The sequence below is a fragment of the Sceloporus undulatus genome, chromosome 6, assembly GCF_019175285.1.
Source record: "Sceloporus undulatus isolate JIND9_A2432 ecotype Alabama chromosome 6, SceUnd_v1.1, whole genome shotgun sequence".
NCBI lineage: Eukaryota > Metazoa > Chordata > Lepidosauria > Squamata > Phrynosomatidae > Sceloporus > Sceloporus undulatus.
In genome coordinates, this window is record NC_056527.1 from 104,014,790 (window position 1) to 104,037,971 (window position 23,182).

The 23,182-nt window shown below is 41.1% G+C and overlaps 1 protein-coding gene across 2 annotated transcripts in view; it reads left to right on the plus strand.

Annotated features, from left to right (window-relative positions):
• Nucleotides 1-22,932, plus strand: part of GYS1 (glycogen synthase 1) — a 40,329-nt gene extending 17,397 nt beyond the window's left edge. For both annotated transcript variants that reach the window (XM_042474559.1, XM_042474560.1), the window contains exons 6-17: nucleotides 1,213-1,357; nucleotides 2,744-2,861; nucleotides 5,206-5,326; nucleotides 9,090-9,196; nucleotides 10,037-10,096; nucleotides 10,321-10,399; nucleotides 11,960-12,073; nucleotides 13,147-13,273; nucleotides 14,269-14,364; nucleotides 16,192-16,355; nucleotides 19,069-19,149; nucleotides 19,814-22,932. In XM_042474559.1, coding sequence (XP_042330493.1) covers nucleotides 1,213-1,357; nucleotides 2,744-2,861; nucleotides 5,206-5,326; nucleotides 9,090-9,196; nucleotides 10,037-10,096; nucleotides 10,321-10,399; nucleotides 11,960-12,073; nucleotides 13,147-13,273; nucleotides 14,269-14,364; nucleotides 16,192-16,355; nucleotides 19,069-19,149; nucleotides 19,814-20,122 — 1,521 coding nt within the window. In that variant the 3' untranslated portion in view covers nucleotides 20,123-22,932. The remainder of the gene's footprint in view (nucleotides 1-1,212; nucleotides 1,358-2,743; nucleotides 2,862-5,205; nucleotides 5,327-9,089; nucleotides 9,197-10,036; nucleotides 10,097-10,320; nucleotides 10,400-11,959; nucleotides 12,074-13,146; nucleotides 13,274-14,268; nucleotides 14,365-16,191; nucleotides 16,356-19,068; nucleotides 19,150-19,813) is intronic.
• The last annotated feature ends 250 nt before the right edge of the window (nucleotides 22,933-23,182 follow it).

Sequence of the window (23,182 nt, forward strand, 5' to 3'; positions counted from 1 at the left end):
AGTCAAGCACTAAAACTACTAAACTTTATGGGCTATCTTTATTATTTGTTACTTTTGTAACCTATGTTTCTTCCCGTAAGTTCAAAGTGGCATGCATGGCTCCTCTCTATCCACTTTCTCATCACAAGTCTGTGGGGCAGGTCAGTCTCAGAAAAAATAATTGACCCAAAGTCACTCCATGAATATTTTGTCTTAGTGGAGAGTTGAGCCTCAGTTTCCCAAATGCCAGTGCAGCTCTCACAACTAGCCTTTCTCAGACTTTTTACCCTAGAGGTGACCTTGAAATGATTTTCAGGTCTCAGGGAACCCATGTATAAAAATATATATATCTAAAGGCTTAGAAAAATATTTATTTATAAAATCACAATCTCTTGTGGAATCCCTAGAGACCTCTCATGGAGCACTAGGTTCTGGGGAACTCTGATTGAGAAACCCTGCTCTAAGCCCTCCAGCACACTATCTCTCATGCAACATCTGTGGCACCAAAATGACATGAGGAGGTTGCATTTTCTGGCATTCAGAACAGTAATATTTTTTTCTACATGGAAAATGTGATTTTGAAACCCTGCCCTACCTTACTATGCTGTTTATGATCATGTATGCTCCAGCAAATTGCTTTGCTTGTGTGGAACAAGCAGTCATCATTTTACAGCACTAGTGATGCCCTTGGTTATGATTATGTCACTGGTCCCCTTTCACAGACCTTTTGGTTTTGCTTAGTTTCTGTGAAGAATATGCATTCCTCTTTCCAGTGGTTCCTTTCCAAAGATGCAACAAGGGTTTGGGATTGTGAACATGGGGGTGAAAAAAGGAGAAAGTGAAGTACATGAAACTGTTTATAGCAGAGGAAACATCAACAAAGTTATATAAACAAAGCAAGCCTGCTTCCTGAATACCAGGACAACTCCACTTAACTCCCAGTCTAGATCCTCTCTCTTAGGGATTGGATATAGCACCATGAGCATGTTCTGGGGGATCTCATAAAGAAAATACCTAGACCTGTTTCCTAGAATGCTACAAAAGGCTCTGGGAGTCCTCAGGTTCTCTTTGAGCATAGGAAAGAACCAGACTGAACAATAGAACTGATGCAGTTCCAGGTGCAAACTGGCATCTGGCACTAAACTATCAAATTTGCATGTGTTTCTGCCCTCTTCTGCTCCGTGGACTTTATAGCTGGTTTTGTTTAATTTCTTTTTTCTTAACTCACCTCAGTTTAATGTGGACAAGGAAGCTGGAGACCGACAGATCTATCATCGCTACTGCATGGAGCGGGCTGCTGTCCACTGCACGCATGTTTTTACCACAGTTTCCCAGATCACAGCTGTAGAGGCCGAACACTTATTAAAAAGGAAGCCCGGTGAGTAGCGTTTGTGTCAGTTTTCAAAGTAATAGTTGGATTAGTATGTGTCAGTGGAAAATGGAGAAGAGGCAGCAATGGAAGAATCCAGCAGAACCATTGAGACTCTTTTATTTTAGCACGATCTTTTGTGGATATCAGTCCACTTCTTCAGATGCGCTCATGCTAAAATAAACCAGTTAGTCACAAAGGTGCTACTGGATTCCTCTATTCCCAGGCCTTGTGAAAAAAGTTAGATCATGTAAAAGCATCTAGTAAGAGCATCTACAAACTAACTATCTCCATGAATAGTTTGTGGCTTGCTTCACCAGCTGTGCTTGGATGAAGATGTTGTCTATGTCTGGGTAGAATCCTTTGTTAATATTTTCATTACTGAATTAAAAAGTTAGAGTCCTTATGGGGAGGGACCTTAGGTCAATAGGTAGCACATGAGATTTGCATAAAGATGGGCCGAGGCTCAGTCCTTGGCATCTCCAGTTAAAAAGATATCACATTGGAAGGCTAAAGAAGCCCGCAGTGTGAGATTCTGCAGAGCTAAACAAAGGCTAGACAATTGCTTGAGAGCCAATTTCTTTCCCCACTCCACCCCCACATACATACAATGTGCTAGAAAAACTCTGTTTTTCTTCAGAGTTCCTCTCAAAATGGTGCCCAGGGTCCTTTCACTCCGCATAGCTATAGTACTATGATTCCACTTTTTCTATATTTGCAACTTGTGGAGATTCTGGAGTGGTAGATGGACCCATTTTCCTCAGGGGAAATGTTCTGAATGGCTTTAAGGAAAACATCACAGAGAAATCATGCCGATTTTTAAAAAAAGTTGAATGGGTGACAGGATAGCCATAGGGCTTCAGCCGCCAGAAAAGTGTGGGCCAGGGACCCATGTGGCTCATAGGTTGCACATCCCTAGCTCTATACTAGTCAGTATATAGCAACTTCATGCATAGTCTTTATCACATACAACAGAATGTCCTATTATAAAAATACATTTTAAGCTGTATAAAGTAACCTAAAATTATGTTTAGTGTTGCTCTGAAACTTCAGTCTTTGGGTACTTCCAGATGCATTTATCCAACACTGTGGAAGCATAAAACAGTTCCCACAGATGGAAACACATACGACATGTGTTATTCTGATATACAGTTGTGTCTTAAGAAACAAATTCAGGAAATAGATACAAATCCTAATCATGAATTGAATCCAAATTTAATTTGCTGACTAGTAGCCCTGTCCATTGTCATCCCATATAACTGTAGTGCTGTAGTCCTGTTTTTTAAAATATGTTTTTATCTTTCTAAAGTTGAGCAGGTTTAGAAGCTTAAAGTAAAGAAATACAATTCTGTGTCTTATCTTTCTGTCCTCTCCACTTTGCTGCTTCATATCCAGATATTGTGACTCCCAATGGTCTAAATGTCAAGAAATTCTCAGCCATGCATGAATTCCAAAACCTTCATGCCCAGAGTAAAGCACGTATCCAGGAGTTTGTCAGAGGCCACTTCTATGGGTGAGTCATCATGGGCCTTCCATGAAGCCAAGTCTTGTCTCACTGTCTCCAAATCAATTGAAATGGCTGCCTGAGGAAGGGAAGTTTTCAAGGAAAATGAGAGGCAGGCACTGGTTGTGATAGGTGCAAGGAGAATGCAGTTGTGTGGAAATATCAAGGTTTTAATTGTTGGTAGGACTAGCACCAGTTTGGCATAATGCGAGCCAGCTTGGCATACTGGTTTGAGCTTTGGACTGTGACTCTGGAAACCAAGATTTGATGCCTGCTCAGCCATGAAACCCACTGAGTGATCTTGGGCAAGTTGAATGCTCCCAGCTTCAGGGAAGGGCAATGACAAGCCTCCTTTGAACAAATCTTGCCAAGAAAACTCCATGATATGTTTGCCTTAGGGCTACCATAAATTGGAAATGACTTGAAGTCACATAGCACACACACATAGGACTAGCACTACCATTAGGCAGATTGAGGCAGCAATCAGGCAATACATGGGAGGCATTGGTAACAATACATATTCTTCCTTTTGACCTCTGCATTTGTTGTGCTATGTTGGAGGATATAGCTAGGTGTGCTATACAACACATCCCAGGCTACCTAAATTAGCGTTCTGCCTCAGGGGTGATTCTGGAACTGATTCCCTTGCTACTGTTGAAGAAGACTTGACCGCCAGCTTTTGTACATGGATGAAAGTGTGGGCACTACGGTATGTTGTCTTGGTCCAGCACTCAGTGTAGAGTTAATCCTTGTCTCCATTATCTCCCACAGTTTTATTTTTGGTGTTGTTGGGATTTTTAAAGGAGAAGAGTAGAAACGAATGTCTGTTGTTGTTGTTGTTGTTGTTGTTGTTGTTTTAAATTGGCCCACCACTTTGGACCCCCTCCATGTTAAAAGCAAATTACCATCTGATGGTTGTGAGGAAACATACTGCTTATTTGCTAGGAAATCCATCCTACTGAGCTCTGAGACTTACCTCAATACAAACATTTATAGGGTGTATCATACAGCTCACTTGTGCTTATTGATTTCACTGTAGTTGGTATACTATTCTAAGTACCTGTGTTTATAAGGTATCAAGGTTGTCAGACTGAAAACTGGAGATGGCTTCTGTACCTTTAACGGTTGTATAGAAGAAGGAATTTAGGTCGGTATTGCTTTTCATTGCTTTTCAGCAATACCTGCTGAAACTTGAAAAGTAGAGGAACTCTTTCCAGTTTTCAGTCTGACAACTGCAAACCTTAGCACTTCTTTTCACAACTATTTTTAGCAAACCTATCTATCTTTTTATTATATATATATATGAAACAAACAGAATAATACAGTCAAAATAAACAACAAAAAGAAAAAAGGTGAGCAAGCAAATCAATAATTCTACAATTAATTATTTATACATAAACTCGCTCCAACATTTCTTTGAAGATATAAACCAGTAAACAATTCTGTTAGCACCAAAGTTTTTCTAATTTTCCCCATTTTTTCATATTGTTAGGTTGTATTTTCTGTGTGGTTAGCCTATCCATAATGGTGAAATTGTTTACTTTTGAGCAAACCTATCTATCTTGGTTTCCAATTGTCAGTGTGAATGTCTAGGTTTTATCTATCCTCAAGATTTTGCATGTTTTTCTTCAAATTCTATCCTTTCAACAGCGCTGTGAGGTAGCTTAGGCCACCACCATTGACTAGCCCCAGATCACTTAGTGGGTTTTGTGCCTGAGTAGGAACTTGAACCTGGATCTCTTTTCATCTGCTCTAGCACTATCTACTTCCCTACCCTGTCTTGTACTGATTACCACTCCATTTACCTTAGAAATAATGAAGATACAGAGGATGTGCTGATCTGCTTCAAATAATGCTGAAAAGATATAACTGAAAAGTAGTAAGCTACCATTGTATGTCTTGAAAGAGATGTGTCATTTGAGTAATTTAACAATTTAGTCTCCATTGTGTGTGTGTGCACCTTCAAGTTGCTCACTGACTTATGGCAATGCCATTTATTCCATAGGATTTCCTTAGGCAAGGAATACTCAAAGGTGGTTTTTCTAGTTCCTTCCTCAAATATGTTGACTACAGCACCTGGTATTTGTTATTAGTCTCCCATTCAAGTACTAACCAAACCTGACCCTGCTGCCTGCCAAGATCAGACAGAATTTGATGCTTTAAGAGTATTTTGGCCCATTGGCCCTGGACAGTTCCTGTTCACAGTCACTGTTGTGTAATAAATCATGATTATGTGGAGTGAATTCAAGGTTGGATGGCACAGAACTGAGTTTCAGATTCTTCTGCCTGTACAAGAATACCTGGTTCAGTCTCTCCCCACACTTAACCTCTCCTCATCCTTTTATTCTGCTAGGCACCTGGACTTCAATCTTGACAAGACAATCTTCTTCTTTATTGCTGGACGCTATGAATATTCCAACAAAGGGGCTGACATTTTCTTAGAAGCTCTCGCCCGCCTCAATTACCTGCTGAGAGTAAGTAGGGCATTGATGAGATGAAAGCAATTTGATGTTGCTGTGTGTTGCTTGTCAAATTGCTAGGGCCAAATTCTAGTAGTAAATGACAGCCTTTTTGCTTCTGTGATAGTACAGAGTGGACAAAACCAAACTCCTTATGATCTGTTACAAGCTTTCTTGTGTGTGAAATGAAACATTTATTTATTGGTTGCATTTATCTTGTGCTTTCCCCCCAGCAAGCTCAAGGCAACAAATATATCTGTCATCCTCCCCAATTTATCCTCACAACAAATCTATGAAGTAAGTCAGGTTGGGAGAGACTACACCTGTGCTTATAAAATCACTCCTCAAATGCCTATTAAAATAGTAAAGACTTTACTTCTCTTCAAAAAGAAAGTAGGGAGGGTGCCAGTCTAACTTCTCTGGGGTCAGCCACTGAGAAAGCCCTCTGCCTTGTTCCCACCAGATGTACCTGTAAAGATGGTGAGACAGAGAAAAGTGCCTCCCCATCTCAAAGCACGGTGGAATATGGTCTTTCAAATAACCTGGATCTCAGCCATATAGGGCTCTATAGGACAAAACCAGTACTTTGAATTGTGTTTGGAAATGGACTGGCAGCCAGTGGAGCTGTTGCAGCAAAGGAATTTTGTGTTCTCTGTAGCTAGCCCCAGTTAGCAATTTGGCTACAGCTCTTTGGACCAGTTGAAGTTTCCTAACATTCTTCCAAAGAAGCTCCACATAGAACACATTATAGTAATCAACTTTGTAATCAAGTAAACAAGATAGGCTGTGGAATATTATCTGCTACTACTGGCAAAATCACCTCTGTGTTTTTGTTTGTTTTGTTTTGTTTTTTGCCTAAGAAGGGCTTATGAAATTTAGGGAGTCGTCATAAATCAATAGATGGCTTGAAAGTGCACACATATACATGCACAACATTTGCCATAGGCCTTTCTTACATTTCTACCTATTCTTCTCCAGTTTCCACCACCTCCTTCAAGCTCTTGGGCAGCTGCTGAACTATCCAATGTGTTATATTAGCACAATGGAGAAACTGCTTTGGTTGAATGTGGAAGTGCACCTCTGCTAGGGTTTTAACTCCCCCCTTCCATCCAGACATCACTAAGTAAATATGCTGAAGAAATTATATGATTGGCTTCTAGATTAGAAATCTAAAGTGTCTTTGGTCTCTCTCAGGCATGAGCCACAATCGGTCTCTGTTCATCTTCCCACAAAGGTTATAGTCAAGCACACAGTCTTTGAGCACCATTGCTTCCGCTTCTTACAGTGTCACAGTGAGCTGCTCTCTCTCAGTTCTCTAGCAGAAATTGCCTCTCTTGTGCTTTTCTCAGCATTTCTATCTGCCCCAAGGCAACCTAACTTTTCTTCTTTACCTCTAGTTTCATTTCCTTGCTGCAAAAGCAGTTTAGTTCTGGAGCCAGAGAGTATTCCTTTCTCACTCCTGCTGTCAGCTAGTTCTGGCACTGGCCCTAAGTTTAATAGAATGACCAGGTTAGGAAGAGGAGTGGAAACATTTATAGCAGTTGTTGTTGTTGTTGTTTATATATATTAATCTTTATTAATTTCTTAGTTAACAAATTTACAAATTATACAATTCTAAAACCAGCATTTCTTCTTCAACCAGATTATTTTAACAAAATGAAATGTTTCTGAATTTCCAATGACTCTGCTTGGTTGTTGAGTAAAATAAAACATACACTTCCCTCTTTCTGTAGTTTACTTTTTATGACTTCAAGCTTTCACGCTTAGAGTAGATCTGAATTATTTTGAATTTTTTTAACCTTAAGTATGTGTATTTATGACCATTTTTTGTGCAATAAATTCTGTTGTTGTTAACTGCCCTTAAGTCAGCCCCAACTCATTATGGCCTGTGGATGAGACATCTCCAAGACACCTTTTCCTCCACTGTTCTGCATAGGTCCTGTAAATTCAGGCCCATGTTCTTCCTGATAGTCCATCCATCTGGCATGCAATCTTTCTCTCTTTCTACTACCTTCTACTTTTCCTAGCATTATTGTCTAATGTGTCATGGCTTGATGTGATATGACCAAAGTATGACAGCATCAGTTTGATCATCTTGGCTTCCAGGGATATTTTAGACTTGATCTGTTCAAGCACCAGTTTGTTTATCTTTTTGGCTGTCTACAATATCTTCAGCAATCTTCTCCAGCAGTACCAGCTGCCATAGCAGAGTTTAGATGCTTCTCCTTTCTTATCCTATCTGAAGAAGGCATTTCTGAGTGCTCTAGGTACAGTCTACGTTCATTGCCTGGGGCCTGGCCTCTCTTCCCCACCTTGATCACATTTAGCTGTCTGGCTTGCCTTCCAGTCCACAGCAAGAGGAACTTGGCTATATGGCTTTTTCCTTCCAGAGAACAAAGAAAGCTATGCAGGCATGGACATCTGGTGCCCTCCCTTTCTCTTTTCCTCCTAGGAACTGGCTGCCTAGCAACCTTCCTCTTGCTTTGTCAAAGGGGTCTGCTCACACTGCTTTTCTTCTGAGGGAAACAAAGAGAGATGTGCCCGCACATGCATGCCCCCTCACATGGTGCCCTCCCACCTCCTGGAAGCCAATTACCTAGCAACCCCTTCAATGCTGCTACTAAAAGGATCTGCCCAGGTAGCTTCTCTTTGAGGGTAACAAAAGAATTCCCACTTTCAAGCAAGGATTCTCTTTTTGCTTTTAACTTCTGTTTCTTTTGCTCCGAATCCCAGAAAAGACTTCTTGTTATTGCAGCTCTTACTGTTTCTTGAAAGAAGGCAACAACTCAACCCAAGATCTTTCTTCAATTCTTACACACACCACTTTTGAGAGAAAACACTACAAGAAGTGAAAAGAGATCCACAAGAAGTCTTTTCAGCTCACACTCCTTCATCCCTTTTCTGTATCCAAACCAATGCCCACTATGTAAAGCTCTAGCCCCTTAGCTCAATCTTGAATGAAAAAAGACAGGGCTTCCCTCAGCATCTTTCACCCATAAAATCCCAAAGCACCTTAGGTGGATGCCACCACCTCCCTCCACACGAGGAGAAAAGTACATTCCTAGACAGACTGGGGGTGCTGTGTGTCTTGGATACTCATTCTCCATTCCCATCTTCCTTATTTTGAGAGATGGAGCAACTAGCCAAGCCCAGTTCTCTTCTAGCTGGAGATTCTAATCACCTGACTCCAAGCAGTTAAGCCACTAGAAACATTAAGAGAAGTAAAGTTTTATTTTCAATAATTAAAAAAATTGCATTACACAGGTTCTGAGAATCATGGGGTTTTGAAGATACCTCTCTAGGTGTCAACTGAAGATAAACAAGCAGATTCAGTCACAGCCTCTCTTCTGTGGCATTGGCTAAATTGTCACAATAAACATACATTCTTAGCATGTCTAACTGAAATGGTCCCTAGTCTAATTCACACACCACAGGGATGATCACCATGCTCTCACCTTAGCAAAGTTTGATTGATTAATTCAGTTCTTGTGACCCCTGTCATTCTGACAAAGTGTGTCATGATGTTAAACCAAAAATTATAGGTGTGGGCTATTACCACATTTCTTTATGAGTGTGCATGCCAAGAGCTACAAAACTGATGCCCAGGGAACTGTGGATGAAAGCTCAAGCCAGAGGTTTTCTTGTGGATTTTCTTTCATGTTTGCAATGTTATGGAGATGGTAGGGAGTGGGGAGCATGAGATAAAAGTCGTTTGGATGGAAGCAGGAGGAAAGGACATGGCTGACTCTTTGGCTTTTTGTGGCTTGTCTCTTCATAGGTAAATGGCAGCCAGACAACAGTGGTGGCATTCTTCATTATGCCAGCCCGGACCAATAACTTCAATGTTGAAACTCTGAAAGGCCAAGCAGTCCGTAAGCAGCTCTGGTGAGTTCTTATTACACAGACCTTGGGATTCCATGCTAACCAGCACCAGAAATCTTAATCCTCTATACTGTATATCCTGAGGAATTGCAGCCCATGTAATACTTTTAATATCCTCTACTTCAAAATTCTCTATCTTGCTCCCTTTATAACAGGTTTTTTAGACTACAACCTCCACAGTCCCTTAGCAGTAGTTATGTTATCTGGGGAGAATGGGAATTGTAACCAAATATCTAGAGCATTGGTTCCCAACTTTTTGTCCTCCAGATGATTTCAGCTCCCATAATTCCATGGTCAGTGGCCACGTTGGCTGCGGCTTCTGGGAGCTGCCTGAAGTCCAAAGCAAATGGAGAACCAAAGGTTGGGAACCATTGAGGTTGTAGAGGGGCCAAGTGCTCCTAATCCCTGCTTTATTGGAAGTATAGTGGGCCTTTGGTATCTTTTGAGGTTTGGTTCTAGGACCTCCATGGATACTGAAATCCATGGATATTCAAGTCCCATTAAATACAATGACATAATAAAATGATCTCCCTTATATAAAATGGCAAAATCAAGGTTTGCTTTTTGGAATGTATATATATTTAAAATATTTTAAAGTTGTGGATGCTTGAATTCGTGGATAAAAAAACTGTGGCTAAGGAGGGCTGACTGTGCTGAAGTTAACACACTGCTCTGCTTTCACCATTTCCCAATCTGCTAGGCCTCACTAATCTCTCTCACAAGAGGAAATCTTGATATAGTCCCCTGTGTTTGCCTTCCAGCCCTAGTTCCCAATTTGAAAGCAATCCGTGAATCTTTCCTTCTGTTGTAATCCATGTTCATTTCCTCCTCTTTTTTCCCCAGGGATACAGCTAATGCAGTGAAAGAGAAGTTTGGCAAAAAACTCTATGAATCACTCCTTGTGTAAGTGGTCTTCTGTGAGAAGGCAAAGGGGAAATGGGAGTGGGCTATTGGGTTGCCATGATTACAGCAGATACTACTTTAGGGTTCACCTCACATTGCCAGTGTTTGAGAGACCTTAATTCTTGTACAGACATATAAAAGATTTATTTGGAAAAAACTGAAGAAGCCTCTCTCACACTAATTATATTCAGCGCTATTAACCTGTGCATGCATTTTTATTTCAGAGGGAATCTTCCTGACATGAACAAAATGCTGGATAAGGAGGATTTCACGATGATGAAGAGAGCCATCTTTGCCACCCAGGTATCAGAATGTATGGGTATAAGATTTAAAGATATTAAGTTGGCAGGAAGAAACGTCAGGAAGGAACTCTTCTAGAACATGGCCACAAAGCCCGAAAACCCCACAAAAAACTATGGATGCAGGCCATGAAAGCCTTCAACTCTACCTAGGCTAGAAGATTCTTAGGATATAGTGTGGTCAGATGCATCAGAACCAAGGATTTTGGGAGCCCAGAACATTTCTAAGTGCTTGGCTCCTGCCTTATTCAAATTAAAGGAGATCTGTTAAAACAGAGACATTACCTGAAAAGTGTTTGGATGAGTTTTACAGAGGCGCTTTACAGACTGCTCAAAAGGGTGGTCTGCCGGCGCCCGTGTTTGCTGCGCAAGGGAATAGGGCGCCATCATTTTGACGTCCTCGTTACATGCGAGGGGCAAGGCGCGTCAGGAAGCGCCGCCCCTCGCGCGTAACGACGACGCCCAATAGGGCCCATCGGGAATGCGCCACAGTTTTCTAAAAGAAAAACAGTTTTCACTGAGGTGATAGCTGTCTGAACTGTACAGCTTCAGATAGTGATTATGGGTTCAAAGGTGCAGAACATGCATTAATTTTATACAAATAATTATTCCATATTGAAAAAAGAAGGATAAGGGCTGTATCAGATTTTCTAGAAATAAAAGTATGAGTTGGGGGGTTGTATTTTTTGGTATTGGAGCATTTCAGTCAAGTGAGACCTCACATGTGATCTGGAGTTAAGGAATCCAGATTAAACTATACCATCTCACCTGAAATTAGGCATAGAACAGCAATAAATTTGAGCATTTTAAATGAGAATTATAGGAAAGATTCTATGGTGGTAGGAAGAAGGAAGTAAAAAGAATGTTTTTCATTCAGGTCTTCAAAAGGAAATGGGCTGGAGGCATAGAATTCTGTAAAGATAATATTCCAAAGGATGTGTTCTGCACATGCTCCCAAATGCATATGTGTGACTGGCCAGGAGATCAAAATTTTATACTTCGGATGTACAGGTTGAGTCTCCCTTATCGGGAGTTCTGAAATCCAAAATACTCCAGAAACAAAAACCTTTTTTTCATGAGCAGCTGAGATAGTGACACCTTTGCTTTCTGATATTTCAGTATACACCAATTTTGTTTTATACACAAAATTATGAAAAATATTGTATAAAATTACCTTCAAGCTATGTATATAAGGTGTACACAAAACATAAAGTAATGTTGTGTTTAGGCTTGGGCCTCATCTCCAAGATATCTCATTATGTACGTATATGCAAATACAGGTATTATAAAATAAAATAAAAACTTCTGTTCCCAAGCACTTTGGATAAGGGAGACTCAATTTGTATTGAGCAAATATGAAGCCATTTATTTCACTTTCGATACTAGATGTGCCAGAAAAATTTGCAAAAGATGAGTTGGCAACATGAAATGGAATTAGGGGAGCATAAATTTGTCAGGTTAAGGGGACAGCGTAGAAAGACAACAGTAAGAAATACAATTTTGCAATTATTTTTGGTTTTAAATAATGACTACTCAAATGTGTCTAATTTTCCTCCTCAACCAGCGTCAATCTTTCCCTCCAGTCTGCACTCATAACATGCTAGATGATTCCACTGACCCCATTCTCAACACCATCCGCCGCATTGGCCTCTTTAACAGCAGTGCTGATCGTGTAAAGGTGAGTTGCAGAGGTCTGGCTGTGTCTGCTGCAACACCAAAGCAGTGAGGATACTTGTCTGCTGCTTGCAATCATATATCAAAGGGTGGAACAGTAATGCAGCCGAGAAACACAACAAAATTGAGATTGGAAGTTTTTCACATCCTTGTACAGTGCGTCCTCGCCTTACGCGGGGGATCCGTTCCGGATCCCACTGCGTAAGGCGAATTCCACCTATGCTCGAGCCCCATTGGAAACATTCAATTGAATGGGACATGCCGCCCCGCGCGCACCCCGCAGCTTGAGCGCGTGTGCTCAAGGCCACGTATGGCGCGGGCGCACTGTATACAGTATTACTGTTTTGCATTGGTCATTATAATTTATTTATTTTTGCCTTGCACAGCTCAGTGATCAGCAACCTTTTTTAAACCCGGGAATCCATCCTTAGACATAAATGTGTGATTTTTTATATTTTGTCTGTGTGTAGGGGTGTTTCTGTACTGGTTGTGCTGCTAGTGCAATCCACCTTAGATCAGGCTGGGGCTCAGTTTTGAGACTTTCAAGTCAAAGTAAGTTTTCATCACAGGCCTTGCAAATACATGGTGAAAGACATGATACAGTGGGTGCTTGGTATCTGCTTGGGTTTGGTTCCTGGACCCCCCCCCCCATGGAAACCAAAATCCATTAATGCTCAAATCCCACTAAGTGCAATGGTGTAGTGAAATCGAATCCATTATATAAATTAGCAAATTCAGGATTTGCATTTGTAAATTTATATCTTTTTGGAATATTTTCAAGCTATGGATGGTTGAATCTGTGGATATGGAGAGCTGACTATATGTATATATTCAGTGCAATCTATCGCTTTAAAGCAGTTCCCCTCTCATAAATGTTGAACATGTGCCCTCCTGTAGATGTTGAATTTCATTTCTAATCAGCCCTAGCCAGCTTGGCCAATGGAAAAGTATGATGGAAGTAGTAGCTAGTCAATATCTGGAAGTTCAAAGATCCACTGCCCAATTTCAATGGACATTTCCATCTCTAAGGACAGGGCTTTTTTGCTAACCACCCTCTCTGTCTCTTTATTCTGCTAGGTTATCTTCCATCCAGAATTCTTGTCTTCCACTAGTCCCCTACTTCCAGTTGATTATGAGGAATTTGTTAGAGGCTGCCATTTGGGAGTATTTCCATCTTATTATGAGCCTTGGGGCTATACACCAGGTAAGACTCCTTTGGAATGAAGATGAAAAATAAAATGTAATAGTGCTCTGGTTGGACTTCTGTGTTCCAAAACTACTAATGAAGAATAATAACAATGCCCCCTCCCCACTCAGTTTTGCCTAGTTCAGTTTGTTTTTATTACTCTGAATTTTGCAATGTTTTTGCATAATATATGAAAAGAAAAAGAAGAATATGGATCAAAATAGGGAACAATAATACCTAGGAACTCACAAGATAGATACAAGTTTCTGTATTTACAACCTACGTTTTCTTCTGTGATGAATTTCTTGTCAGTCATGCCTCTTCCAGGATAGGCCATTCCATTTCTCTTCTTCACCTCTCTAAACTGTCAGCATTATGCGTCTGCTCAGTATGCAGTGGAGCAATTTAGAGCAGGTTTCTTTTGTGGGGGAGGAACTTCGAAAGACTGGGAAAGGGTATTTTTGCAAACATTTCCTCTCTCTTGTGCATTGAAGGTTTTGTTTTGGGCCAGAGCATGACAACATTACATTTTGGATTACAATTCCCAGAATCCCCCAGCCAAATGTAAAGTGCTAATCAGGTGCTTTTCTAGCTCTGCTACATAGTAACATAACAGCAGCCCTCTCTTGTTACAAACATTACAAAAACTGGCCAATGCTAATTCCCACATACCTAAGTCCACTTATGAAGATGTAACTGCCATACAAGATTCTGGCCCAGTATGTTAAAATGGTGAAGATTACAATGATTTAAGCAAAGGAACGTCTCTCCTTCTTTCATGTGCCTGAAACCAAATCCTGCAGATAATTTCTGTAGAGATTATCCTCTTGAGTTTTTGGTGTTGTTATCTTTAGTCTGCCATTTTTATTTAAAGGGGGTGGGGGGTGGGGGACACAAATGACTGGGTGTATTTAAAGACACAAATGGCTGGGTTGCCCAATTCTTGGATGGCTGTTGCAACTCCAGGGTCTTGACCCCCACTTTCAGATAATCTCTTTTTTCCCCTTCTCTAGCTGAATGCACTGTGATGGGCATCCCCAGTGTTTCCACCAACCTCTCTGGCTTTGGCTGCTTTATGGAGGAACACATAGCAGATCCATCTGCCTACGGTTAGTATGAGGAGCTGGAACAGGCATTTGGGGGTACACTGAAAGGAAAAGGTGGAGCAAGCATCCAGGAGTCAAAAGCTAACACAAAGACAAAACATCAAAAGACCAGCCAGTAGAGGTTTTCTTTAGTAGTAATCGTCCACTACTTCTCTAGTTTCCTGTTCTCACCTATGGTGACATCTAAGAAAGGAAGGAGCATGGACATCATGAGCATGATATTTTAATTCTTCGCAGTTGCTGCCTGCAATGAGGCCATCTTAGGGTTCTGTAGCTATATAGTTTTGTGCTGTACCTCTCTTTACAACACACACATAGCTTTCTCCATCCCTAAAATATAATTAGGAGAAATATCATTTTGTTATTTCTGATGTTAAACAGTTGACAGTCCTATGTTGTTGCTACTGTTGCAAATCACCAAGAGATCTTGCTAATACTGTACAGTAGATTCCAACTGAGAAAAGGATACTGGAGCTGGGAGTCACAGCCTTTGAAGCCTGGTATCTTGGTCCAATGGGAGGGATTCTGAGGTTTGATTACATCACCATATTAGCCTTATATACCCTTCCAAGTTAGCTGTTGACTTATAGCAACCCCATAAATAACATAGGTTTTCTTAGGCAAGGAAAAATATATATATTCAAAAGTAGTAGAATTGGCCATGCAGCAAAATACAGTGGGCCCTTGGTATCCACTGGGGTTTGGTTCCAAGACCAATTGGATACCAAAATCCATGGATACTCAAATCCTATTAAATACAACAGCATAGTAAAATGGTGCCCTTGACATAAAATAGCAAAATCAAGGTTTGCTATTTGAAATTTGTGTATTTTAAAGATATTTTCAATATTTTAAATCTATGGATACAGAGGACCAACAATACAGCAAAATCCACGAACAGCAATACCTTTATTGGGCCAACTTCAAAGCATAAAACACATCATGCAAGCTTTCAAAGCTTCACTGGCTTCTTTATCAGGCAAAGATGTTACAGATCATTCAGGAGAAAATGGTAATTATGTTAGGGTCTACACATTTTCTCTGGGATGTTGTCAGTTAAGGTGATATTGAGGGATTTTAATGCAAGCAGAGACCATTCCTCTTCTTGGCCATGTGAGGACTAGGGAAAGAGCAATACAAGACAGGTAATAAAATTTCAATGCCATTAGCAATAGATTTTTGTGTAGAACTAAGACTCGGACGAATGGGGTTTGATTCCCTGCTTGGCCATGGAAACCCACTGAATGACTTTGGGTAAGTTGCACCTTCTCAGCTCCAGAAAGGCTTGTGATAGTGTTGCCTTAGGGTCACCATGAGTTGGAAACAATGTGAAGGCACACAACAGCAACAACAACAATTTTTAACACCTTCCTGATGGATGAAGCCAGAGAAGCTTCAAAAGCTTCCATAATATATTTTATGCTTTGGAGTTGGCCCAATAAAGGCATTGCTGCTTGTGGGTTTTGGATGTTGTTATCTTAGGCAAGGAATATTTCAGAAGTGCTTTGCCACTGCCTTCCTCTGAAATATAGCCTACAGCACCTTGGTTGTCCCCAAGCCATGTATTGACCAGGACTGACCCTGCTTAGCTTCCAAGATCAGATAGGATCTGTTGCCTTTAGAGTACTTAGTCCTCATTTTAAGGCTGGGTAAATCAGGCAGAGCAGCATAGAGGTAGTTGGGTTGAGAGACTTTTCTTATCCACATTGTGCTTCTCTGCCAATTATTCAGTTAGAAACAATGAAGCCTAGGCCTTCACTTTGGTCAGATCTTAGCTTGTATATGTTAAGAGCTGAAATGAGATTTTGAACTTCTCTTTGATTCAACCAGGAATCTACATCCTCGACCGACGTTTTCGGGCCTTGGATGAATCATGCACACAGCTGACCTCTTTCCTGTACAGTTTCTGTCAGCAGACACGGCGGCAGCGCATCATCCAGCGAAACCGCACAGAGCGACTTTCTGATCTCTTAGATTGGAAATATCTAGGCCGGGTGAGATTCTCCTACAGTGTGTGGGGCAGTGTTTTCTTGACATATCATGAATGTCTTCCTTTATGGAGAGCTTGGGAAAGTTACTTTTGGGGACTACAAATCTCCAAGTTTCCTGATCAACATGGTGACTGACCAAGGGAATGTGGGATCTGTAATAGAACACCAGCTTGGTGTAGTGGTTTGTGTTGGACTAGGACTTTAGGAGGCAATGGTTTAAATCTCTGCTTAGCCATGGAACTCCTTGAGAGATTTCAAGTAAGTCACACTCTCTCAGCCTCAGTGGAAGACACTGGCAAAACCTCCCCTGAATAACCCCCCCCCAACAAACCTTCAGTAGGGTTGCAGTAACTCAAAATGAAACTTTTCCTATTTCTGCCTCCACGTGCTGCAATTTATTCATTTGCCACCAGAGGGAACTCAAATCTAGATGTCAAGTGTGTGGGGGCGGGACTTCAAGTCACCTGTCAATTTATGGTGATCCCATGAATTTCTTAGGATTTTCTTAGGCAAGGAAAAGTCAAAGGTGCCAGTTTCTTCCTCTGAAATAGAGCCTACAGCACCTGGTATTGCTTGGTAGTCTCTCATCCAAGTACTAACCAGGTCTGACCCTGCTTAGCTTCTAAGATCAGAAGAGATCTGATGGCTTTGCAATATTTAGGTCTTGCCTTCCCTGAAATGGTTTTTCTAAGCAGAACAAATCCTTTCATATACTCTCAGTTCCTCTTCTGTTCTGCTTCTTGAAGCAGAAAGAGCATAATGATCAGTCAAGAGGACAAAGTTTTGCTGAGCTGTATAGTATGGATTATACAGTCACTTCCTTCTTTTCTTCTAAAAGGGCAAGACATGTGCCGTTCCAAGTCGGGGCAAAGTGTGTTTGGCACATGCACACACACCCCTACCTCCAAAAATTAATGCTATAGAGCAGGAGTTCCCAAGCTGGGATGCCTGCTTCCCCACGGGGGGGGGGGGGGATAAAGATTTTCAGGGGGTGCAACAAAAGAGTGGCATGTATCCATGAGTGTCTACAGGTCATCGCACAGTTGCTCAATTTTATGCACTTTTTAACAAAAGTTCAGTTTGTTCACCCACAGTATTGCATGTTGTTCTAAAATTACAAGATCACTTCTTCATCTTCAAATGTGATATTTCTTTTGTAGGGGGTGCAAAAATGTCGATATGACCCATGGATAAGTTGAGGGTAAAACTTAGGGGCATGTAACAGGATGAAAAGGATGAAGTAAAGGAAAATAATGAATCTACAAAAGAATCCACAAAAATGGAGCAGGCATAACTGTTTTGGCTCATACTAGAGGCTGGATGAAAGAGAGAGTAGAGGGAGGTCAGTGCTTCCAGGACAGATTGCTTTTTTGCCTTTCACCAGGGGATGGTTACCTTTTTTATAAGAGTTAAAGTATAGTATTTTCATTGACCTATGGATAAGTTGAACTAGGTTTTTGGGGTCAATTTTTTTGACTAAAATATCTAAACATATACATGAGTATTTAGAGTAAATGCCCTTTCACACAAACATGTTATATGAGTTTCACATTCACTGTGAACATTCCTGATATTCTCCTTCCAGTCTTCTGGCAAAAAGCTGGATGAGGGTTGCTGGGTCAGCAATGCTACGTTATAAACTAAGCCTTTGGAGCTGACAAGCATGATAGAATTTTTCAGAAGTGTGTTTCTAAAGGTGTCAAAACTTTGCCTGGACTATATCACCTGGACCTGTAGGTAGCAGCTCACATGATTGAACATTCCTCCATGAACAGAAAAAAGAAGAAGAATGATACCAGAAAGAAATGTTCTAGCTCTCCCTCACCTTAATATGTTCATCTTGTATTCTGAGAGAAGATGTACAGGGAAGCATTCAGATACGTGAGATGTATCAGTGCAGTCAGAGCAGGTTTTGGTTTCATATATTTTTACATATACACATACAGTAACTAATAGTCTGCTCTTACATTGTTTATGCAGTATTTGGTGCAGCAATTAAAACCAGCCATAAATTAAAATGTCATTCTGGGTGGGTGGATGTGTTGTGTATATACAGCAGATAAAACAGAGGCATACAGTAAAATCAGAACCTGTCTGATAAACCAAAGGCTGGCCTGAAAGGCTTTTTTAAAATATATACAGTATATGGCAAAGCATTGTAAGAGAAAAGACTAGCTGAGTTTCCAAGGGCAAAGAGTTTAACGATTTAGATGCACCTACAGGGAAGATCCCTTTTCTCATGCCTATTAACTACACATTGAACACAGTGGAGACATGGGGAAAGGCTTCTTCCTTAGATTTGTGCGCAGACAAGCTTTTGTGGGGTTACTCCCTAAATAGTGGAGAGCCAGCATGATATAGTGGTTTGAGTGCTGGACTATGACTCTGAAGACCAGAGTTCAATTCCCCACTTGGCCATGAAACTTACTGGGTGACCTTGGGCATGTCACATTCTCTCAGCCTCAGAGGAAGGCAATGGCAAACCTCCTCTGAACAGATCTTGCCAAGAAAAAACGTGATAGGGTTGCTGTAAGTCGGAAACGACTTGAGGGCACACAACAACAATCATCAATTGTAGAAGTGACCCTGTGAGATTGTGATTGGGGAAGTGTTGCCTAAATTGTACAAATTTTAATCTGGTTTAAGTAGAGGAAGGTCAGTGGCAAGTGGATACACCTTCTAATGCGCATTTTTGTCTTCTCTCTTTCCTTTGCAGTATTACATGTATGCCCGGCACATGGCACTTGCTAAGGCATTCCCTGACAACTTCACCTATGAGCCACATGAGCCAACAGCTGTAAGTATAGCACTGTGTGAGAGAGGAAGGGAATATAGATCTTTATACAAAGGGACTCCTTTGTCTTGGGCCAGGTACTCAGTCAGGCTTGTTGTGAGGGTAAAGTGAAAGTGGGAGAGCCACATATGCCATCTTGAACTCATTGGAGGAAAGGCAGCTCTCTCAAGTTCTCTGTGCCTAGTACTATTTTCCAGATTCCTTGAGTAAGGCTACCCCTTCTTTATTTCAAATCAGGAGAAGGAAGCCAACATGGACCCCTATCTTAAGTAACTTGACTCTGGATGGTCACTAACAAATATATAAAGTAGATCCCACAGGCCAAAAATTTTGCCCAGCATTAGTGTAAATTATGCGGATTGAGTGAATGTGCCAAGAAATCCACAGGGGAGAAAAAGGTGGCTTTTCAGGAGGAATTTGAAGAAAAAGAGAGCATATTTCAGGAGTTCTGGGCACTGCTTAGAAAAGTAACTTTTTGGATTATAAGGCCCGGAACCCAGAACTACCATGGCCATTCTGGGAGTTGCAGTCCAAGAAAATTGTCAATTCCAAGCTCTTGTTCTGGGGAAATATTCCAGGCATACGAACAGTAAGGGAAGGCAGGATGGAGCTGTTTGATTCTCTCTCTTATTCCCAACTCCTCAATGTTTGTTGTTGTTCCTTCCAGGCTCAGGGCTTCCGCTACCCACGTCCAGCCTCAGTGCCACCATCTCCCTCCATCTCCCGCCACTCCAGCCCCCACCATAGTGAGACTGAAGAGGATGATGAACGGTACGATGAGGAAGAGGAAGCAGAAAAGGACCGTCAGAATATCAAGCCCCCAGCAATGATGGGCCCTGTCCCCGAGTGGCGCAAACGCTCAAAGAAGGGTTCCAGCGAAGCCAGCACCTCCTCCAATGCCAGCACCCCCACCATTCCCAGCAGCCCCAGCGACCTCAGCAGTCCCACCAACTCTCTCATTGAAGAGAGGAATTAGCTTGGTAGAATGGTTGTGCCTATTCACTCTCCTGCTCTTTCCCACACCTCCCTCTCACCCTCAGTAGGTCAGGTGGATTCTCTGGTGCTGGAGTCTTGAAAAGATCCTCAAGTGTAGGTTCTAGCATGTTTCTGGAACAGAGGAGGGACCTGGAATTGGCTTGATTTTCTAATGCCAAGCTGAAAGATGGTCTGCTCTAGATCAAGTTGTGCAAATGAGAGGAAGGAAGGGGAGATGCCCCTCAATGGTTTTGAATGGGTCTAAAGGATGTGGTTTTACTCATTCTAGAACATGCGACATATCCCTAACCTTGACCCAGAATATGAGGTGGCCTGTTTCTCCTCTTCTTGTTTCCCTGCAACCTCAAGATACATTCTAGAGTCTCATGTGCTGTCAGCCTTTTGAGAGGAAGAGATATTTAGGGGTTTGCTGCATTAAAAAAATGGGGAAAAGAGTATTCTGAAGGCTTTCTTGGGAACAACAGAGAAGCTAATCATACAGTTTCAAGTACTTGTGACTGAATAGATGGCTGGGTAGATGGTTGGTCTAGAGGTGTAGCAATGCTGTTCCACTTTGTAAGTTATCATTCTCTTGGAAATGCCATAACCTTATAGAAATAATGCTGATGAACAGCATTTTGGAAGATAAGAAGGGAGTTCTTGAACCTTTAAAAATATATACTTCACTGTTGGCATGGGGTCATGTTGAATAGCAATGTTCAGAAAGTTCTGTAATTCTAGAAGATGATGGAGGCTGTGAGCATTTTTTTTAAAAGCAATGAGCCTGGTCTTTTCTTGATAGACTGTTTGTGAGGAGAAAAATAGATTTATTCCCTACACTTATTTAAAAGTCAATGCATGCTCACCTTGCTTCTAGACGGTGCTTTTGTTAAAAGGAATTTTCAGAGCAAAGTCCCTAGAGTTAAGAAATTATGAGAGGTGTTTTGGACTTGTGGCTTTTTGTAACATTAAATGGAAGAAGGGTTTTAAAAACTCAATAGTCCGCCTAAGGTAGGACATGCCCAACTCTGAGTATTAAGAACAAGGATTTTTTTGTTTGTTTGTTTTGCCAGCAGTGTTGGGCCTGGAACCTTCCAAAGTCATGCCACAGTTTAAAATCAGTGACTACTGCAAAGTTTTTCTTGACTGCAGGAAAGGTCTGAGTTTTATTAAAGGAGTTTATGATTTGGAAAGAAACATTGCCTCTAAAGCTGGCAAAAGGATAAGTGTGAGGACAGGAATATTCCTGGATAGGAGAGATACCAGAATTACCTTGCAGTATAAATCACACTTAAGTGGTTCCACTTTGGGAAGTGAAACAGGGGAACCAACCAGAGATTTCTTTTCAATCTATATAGACTTAAACAATATCTTTTTCTGGAGCTGTTTCCATAGCCCATTTATTCTGGTGGACAATCAAGAACATTCTGGAGCTGTTCTAAGTGCAATATTATTCATTCTGTGCAATTTGTTTTTAAGTGCCATGTTGAATTTTACAAGGGAGAAGCACAAGGCTTCCTGTCTAAAGCCAGTGAAACGATTTAAATGAATGTCAAATTGCTTTTTGTTACAGAAATATGATGCATGACCATGTGTGGAATGTATAAGGTACCTGAGCCAGACCTGTGACTTCTCTTATAGGAATGTAAGCAGTTCTGAATTATGACCATTTTAAAGAATGTTCTAGAAACTATACAAAAAACTCTTTAATGGTATTGGTAACTCAAATATGTGAGGCTCTGAAAATAATGACCAGATGCTAGTGTTGTAGGCCGCAGATGAGTCCAGGCATATAGCCTTCAACACAAACAGCCTAGATTGTCTCCCTCTGAACCCACCCAGCAGCTGTGCCACTGCATTAACAGCTGTGCTGCCAGGGAGAAAAGCCCAGCAATTTAAATGGTTTACCTTTAACTCACCGAATTTATTCATGAGAACATGCACATGGTTTTCACACTGAATCATACTGCCAAAAAACAAGATGCATGCTTCCTTTGCGCCTTGTCTTAAAGGCAAAATGTTGGGCTTTTTCCTCTCATGTCTCTATGATGCTTAAAATCAGTGACACAATGGAGAATGTGATAGTGGAGCCTGCAAAAATGAAGACTTGTGTGTGTTGGCCACCCTTGCTCAAGTTGCTTCTTTTAGAATGTATATGCTGTACAAACTGACAGCCATCATCATGGGTGACTTAAATTATCAGCCAGTGCAGATCAGATAATTTGTGTTCTTGACTCAGCATGAAGGTGCACTTTTACAACAATGGTGTGTAGATGGATGGTATGACCAATTTTGATTCTGTTGTGCAGAAGAGTAAAATATTTGGTACTAAAAAGTAACAGTAATTGGTACCTGAATATCTGGTCCAGCACAAGAGAGGCTGTGACTTTGAGGGCAGATCAATTGTCAACACACAGAGAGAGCCCTTTTAGTTCTGCATCTGCTACCAACTTTGTTATGAACAAAGAAAACTACTTTTTAAAAGAGAGACTTTTCCTGTGGCCTAAGTTATTATAATGTGTTCTGATAGTGCCTCCTGTTCAGATCATGAACCATGTATTTACTTCTCTATTGCCCCCCAGTCCATTTTTTCAGTCATTTGACAGAATCTCATGAGCCAGTGCCCCATTTCTCTTTTCTTCCTCCCTCAGATTTCATCCCTTTTATTTATGGCTGTTGTAAATCACTTGAGGTTTTTGTTCAACCCCCCCCCCCTTTTGCTCCACCTTGTGTGGAAAAACAACTCTAAAGAACAAAAGCTGCGTGTGACAAACTTCTCATTTATGAATAAAGTTTGCTTTGAAAACTGTACTTCAAGACAATAGCTTGTTGTTATCATTCTGTGCCTTCAAGGACCGTAACTGTCGCAACTGTTTTCTTGGCAAGATTGGATCAGTTGGGGTCTGCCTTTGCCTTCCTCTGATGCTAAGAGAGTGTAACTTGGCTAAGGTTACCTAGTGGGTTTCGATGGCCAAATGGGAATTGGAACCCTAGTTTCCAATGTGCTAGTTCAACACTCAAACCACTGCATCATACTGCAGTGTAGCTAGACAAATAGCTA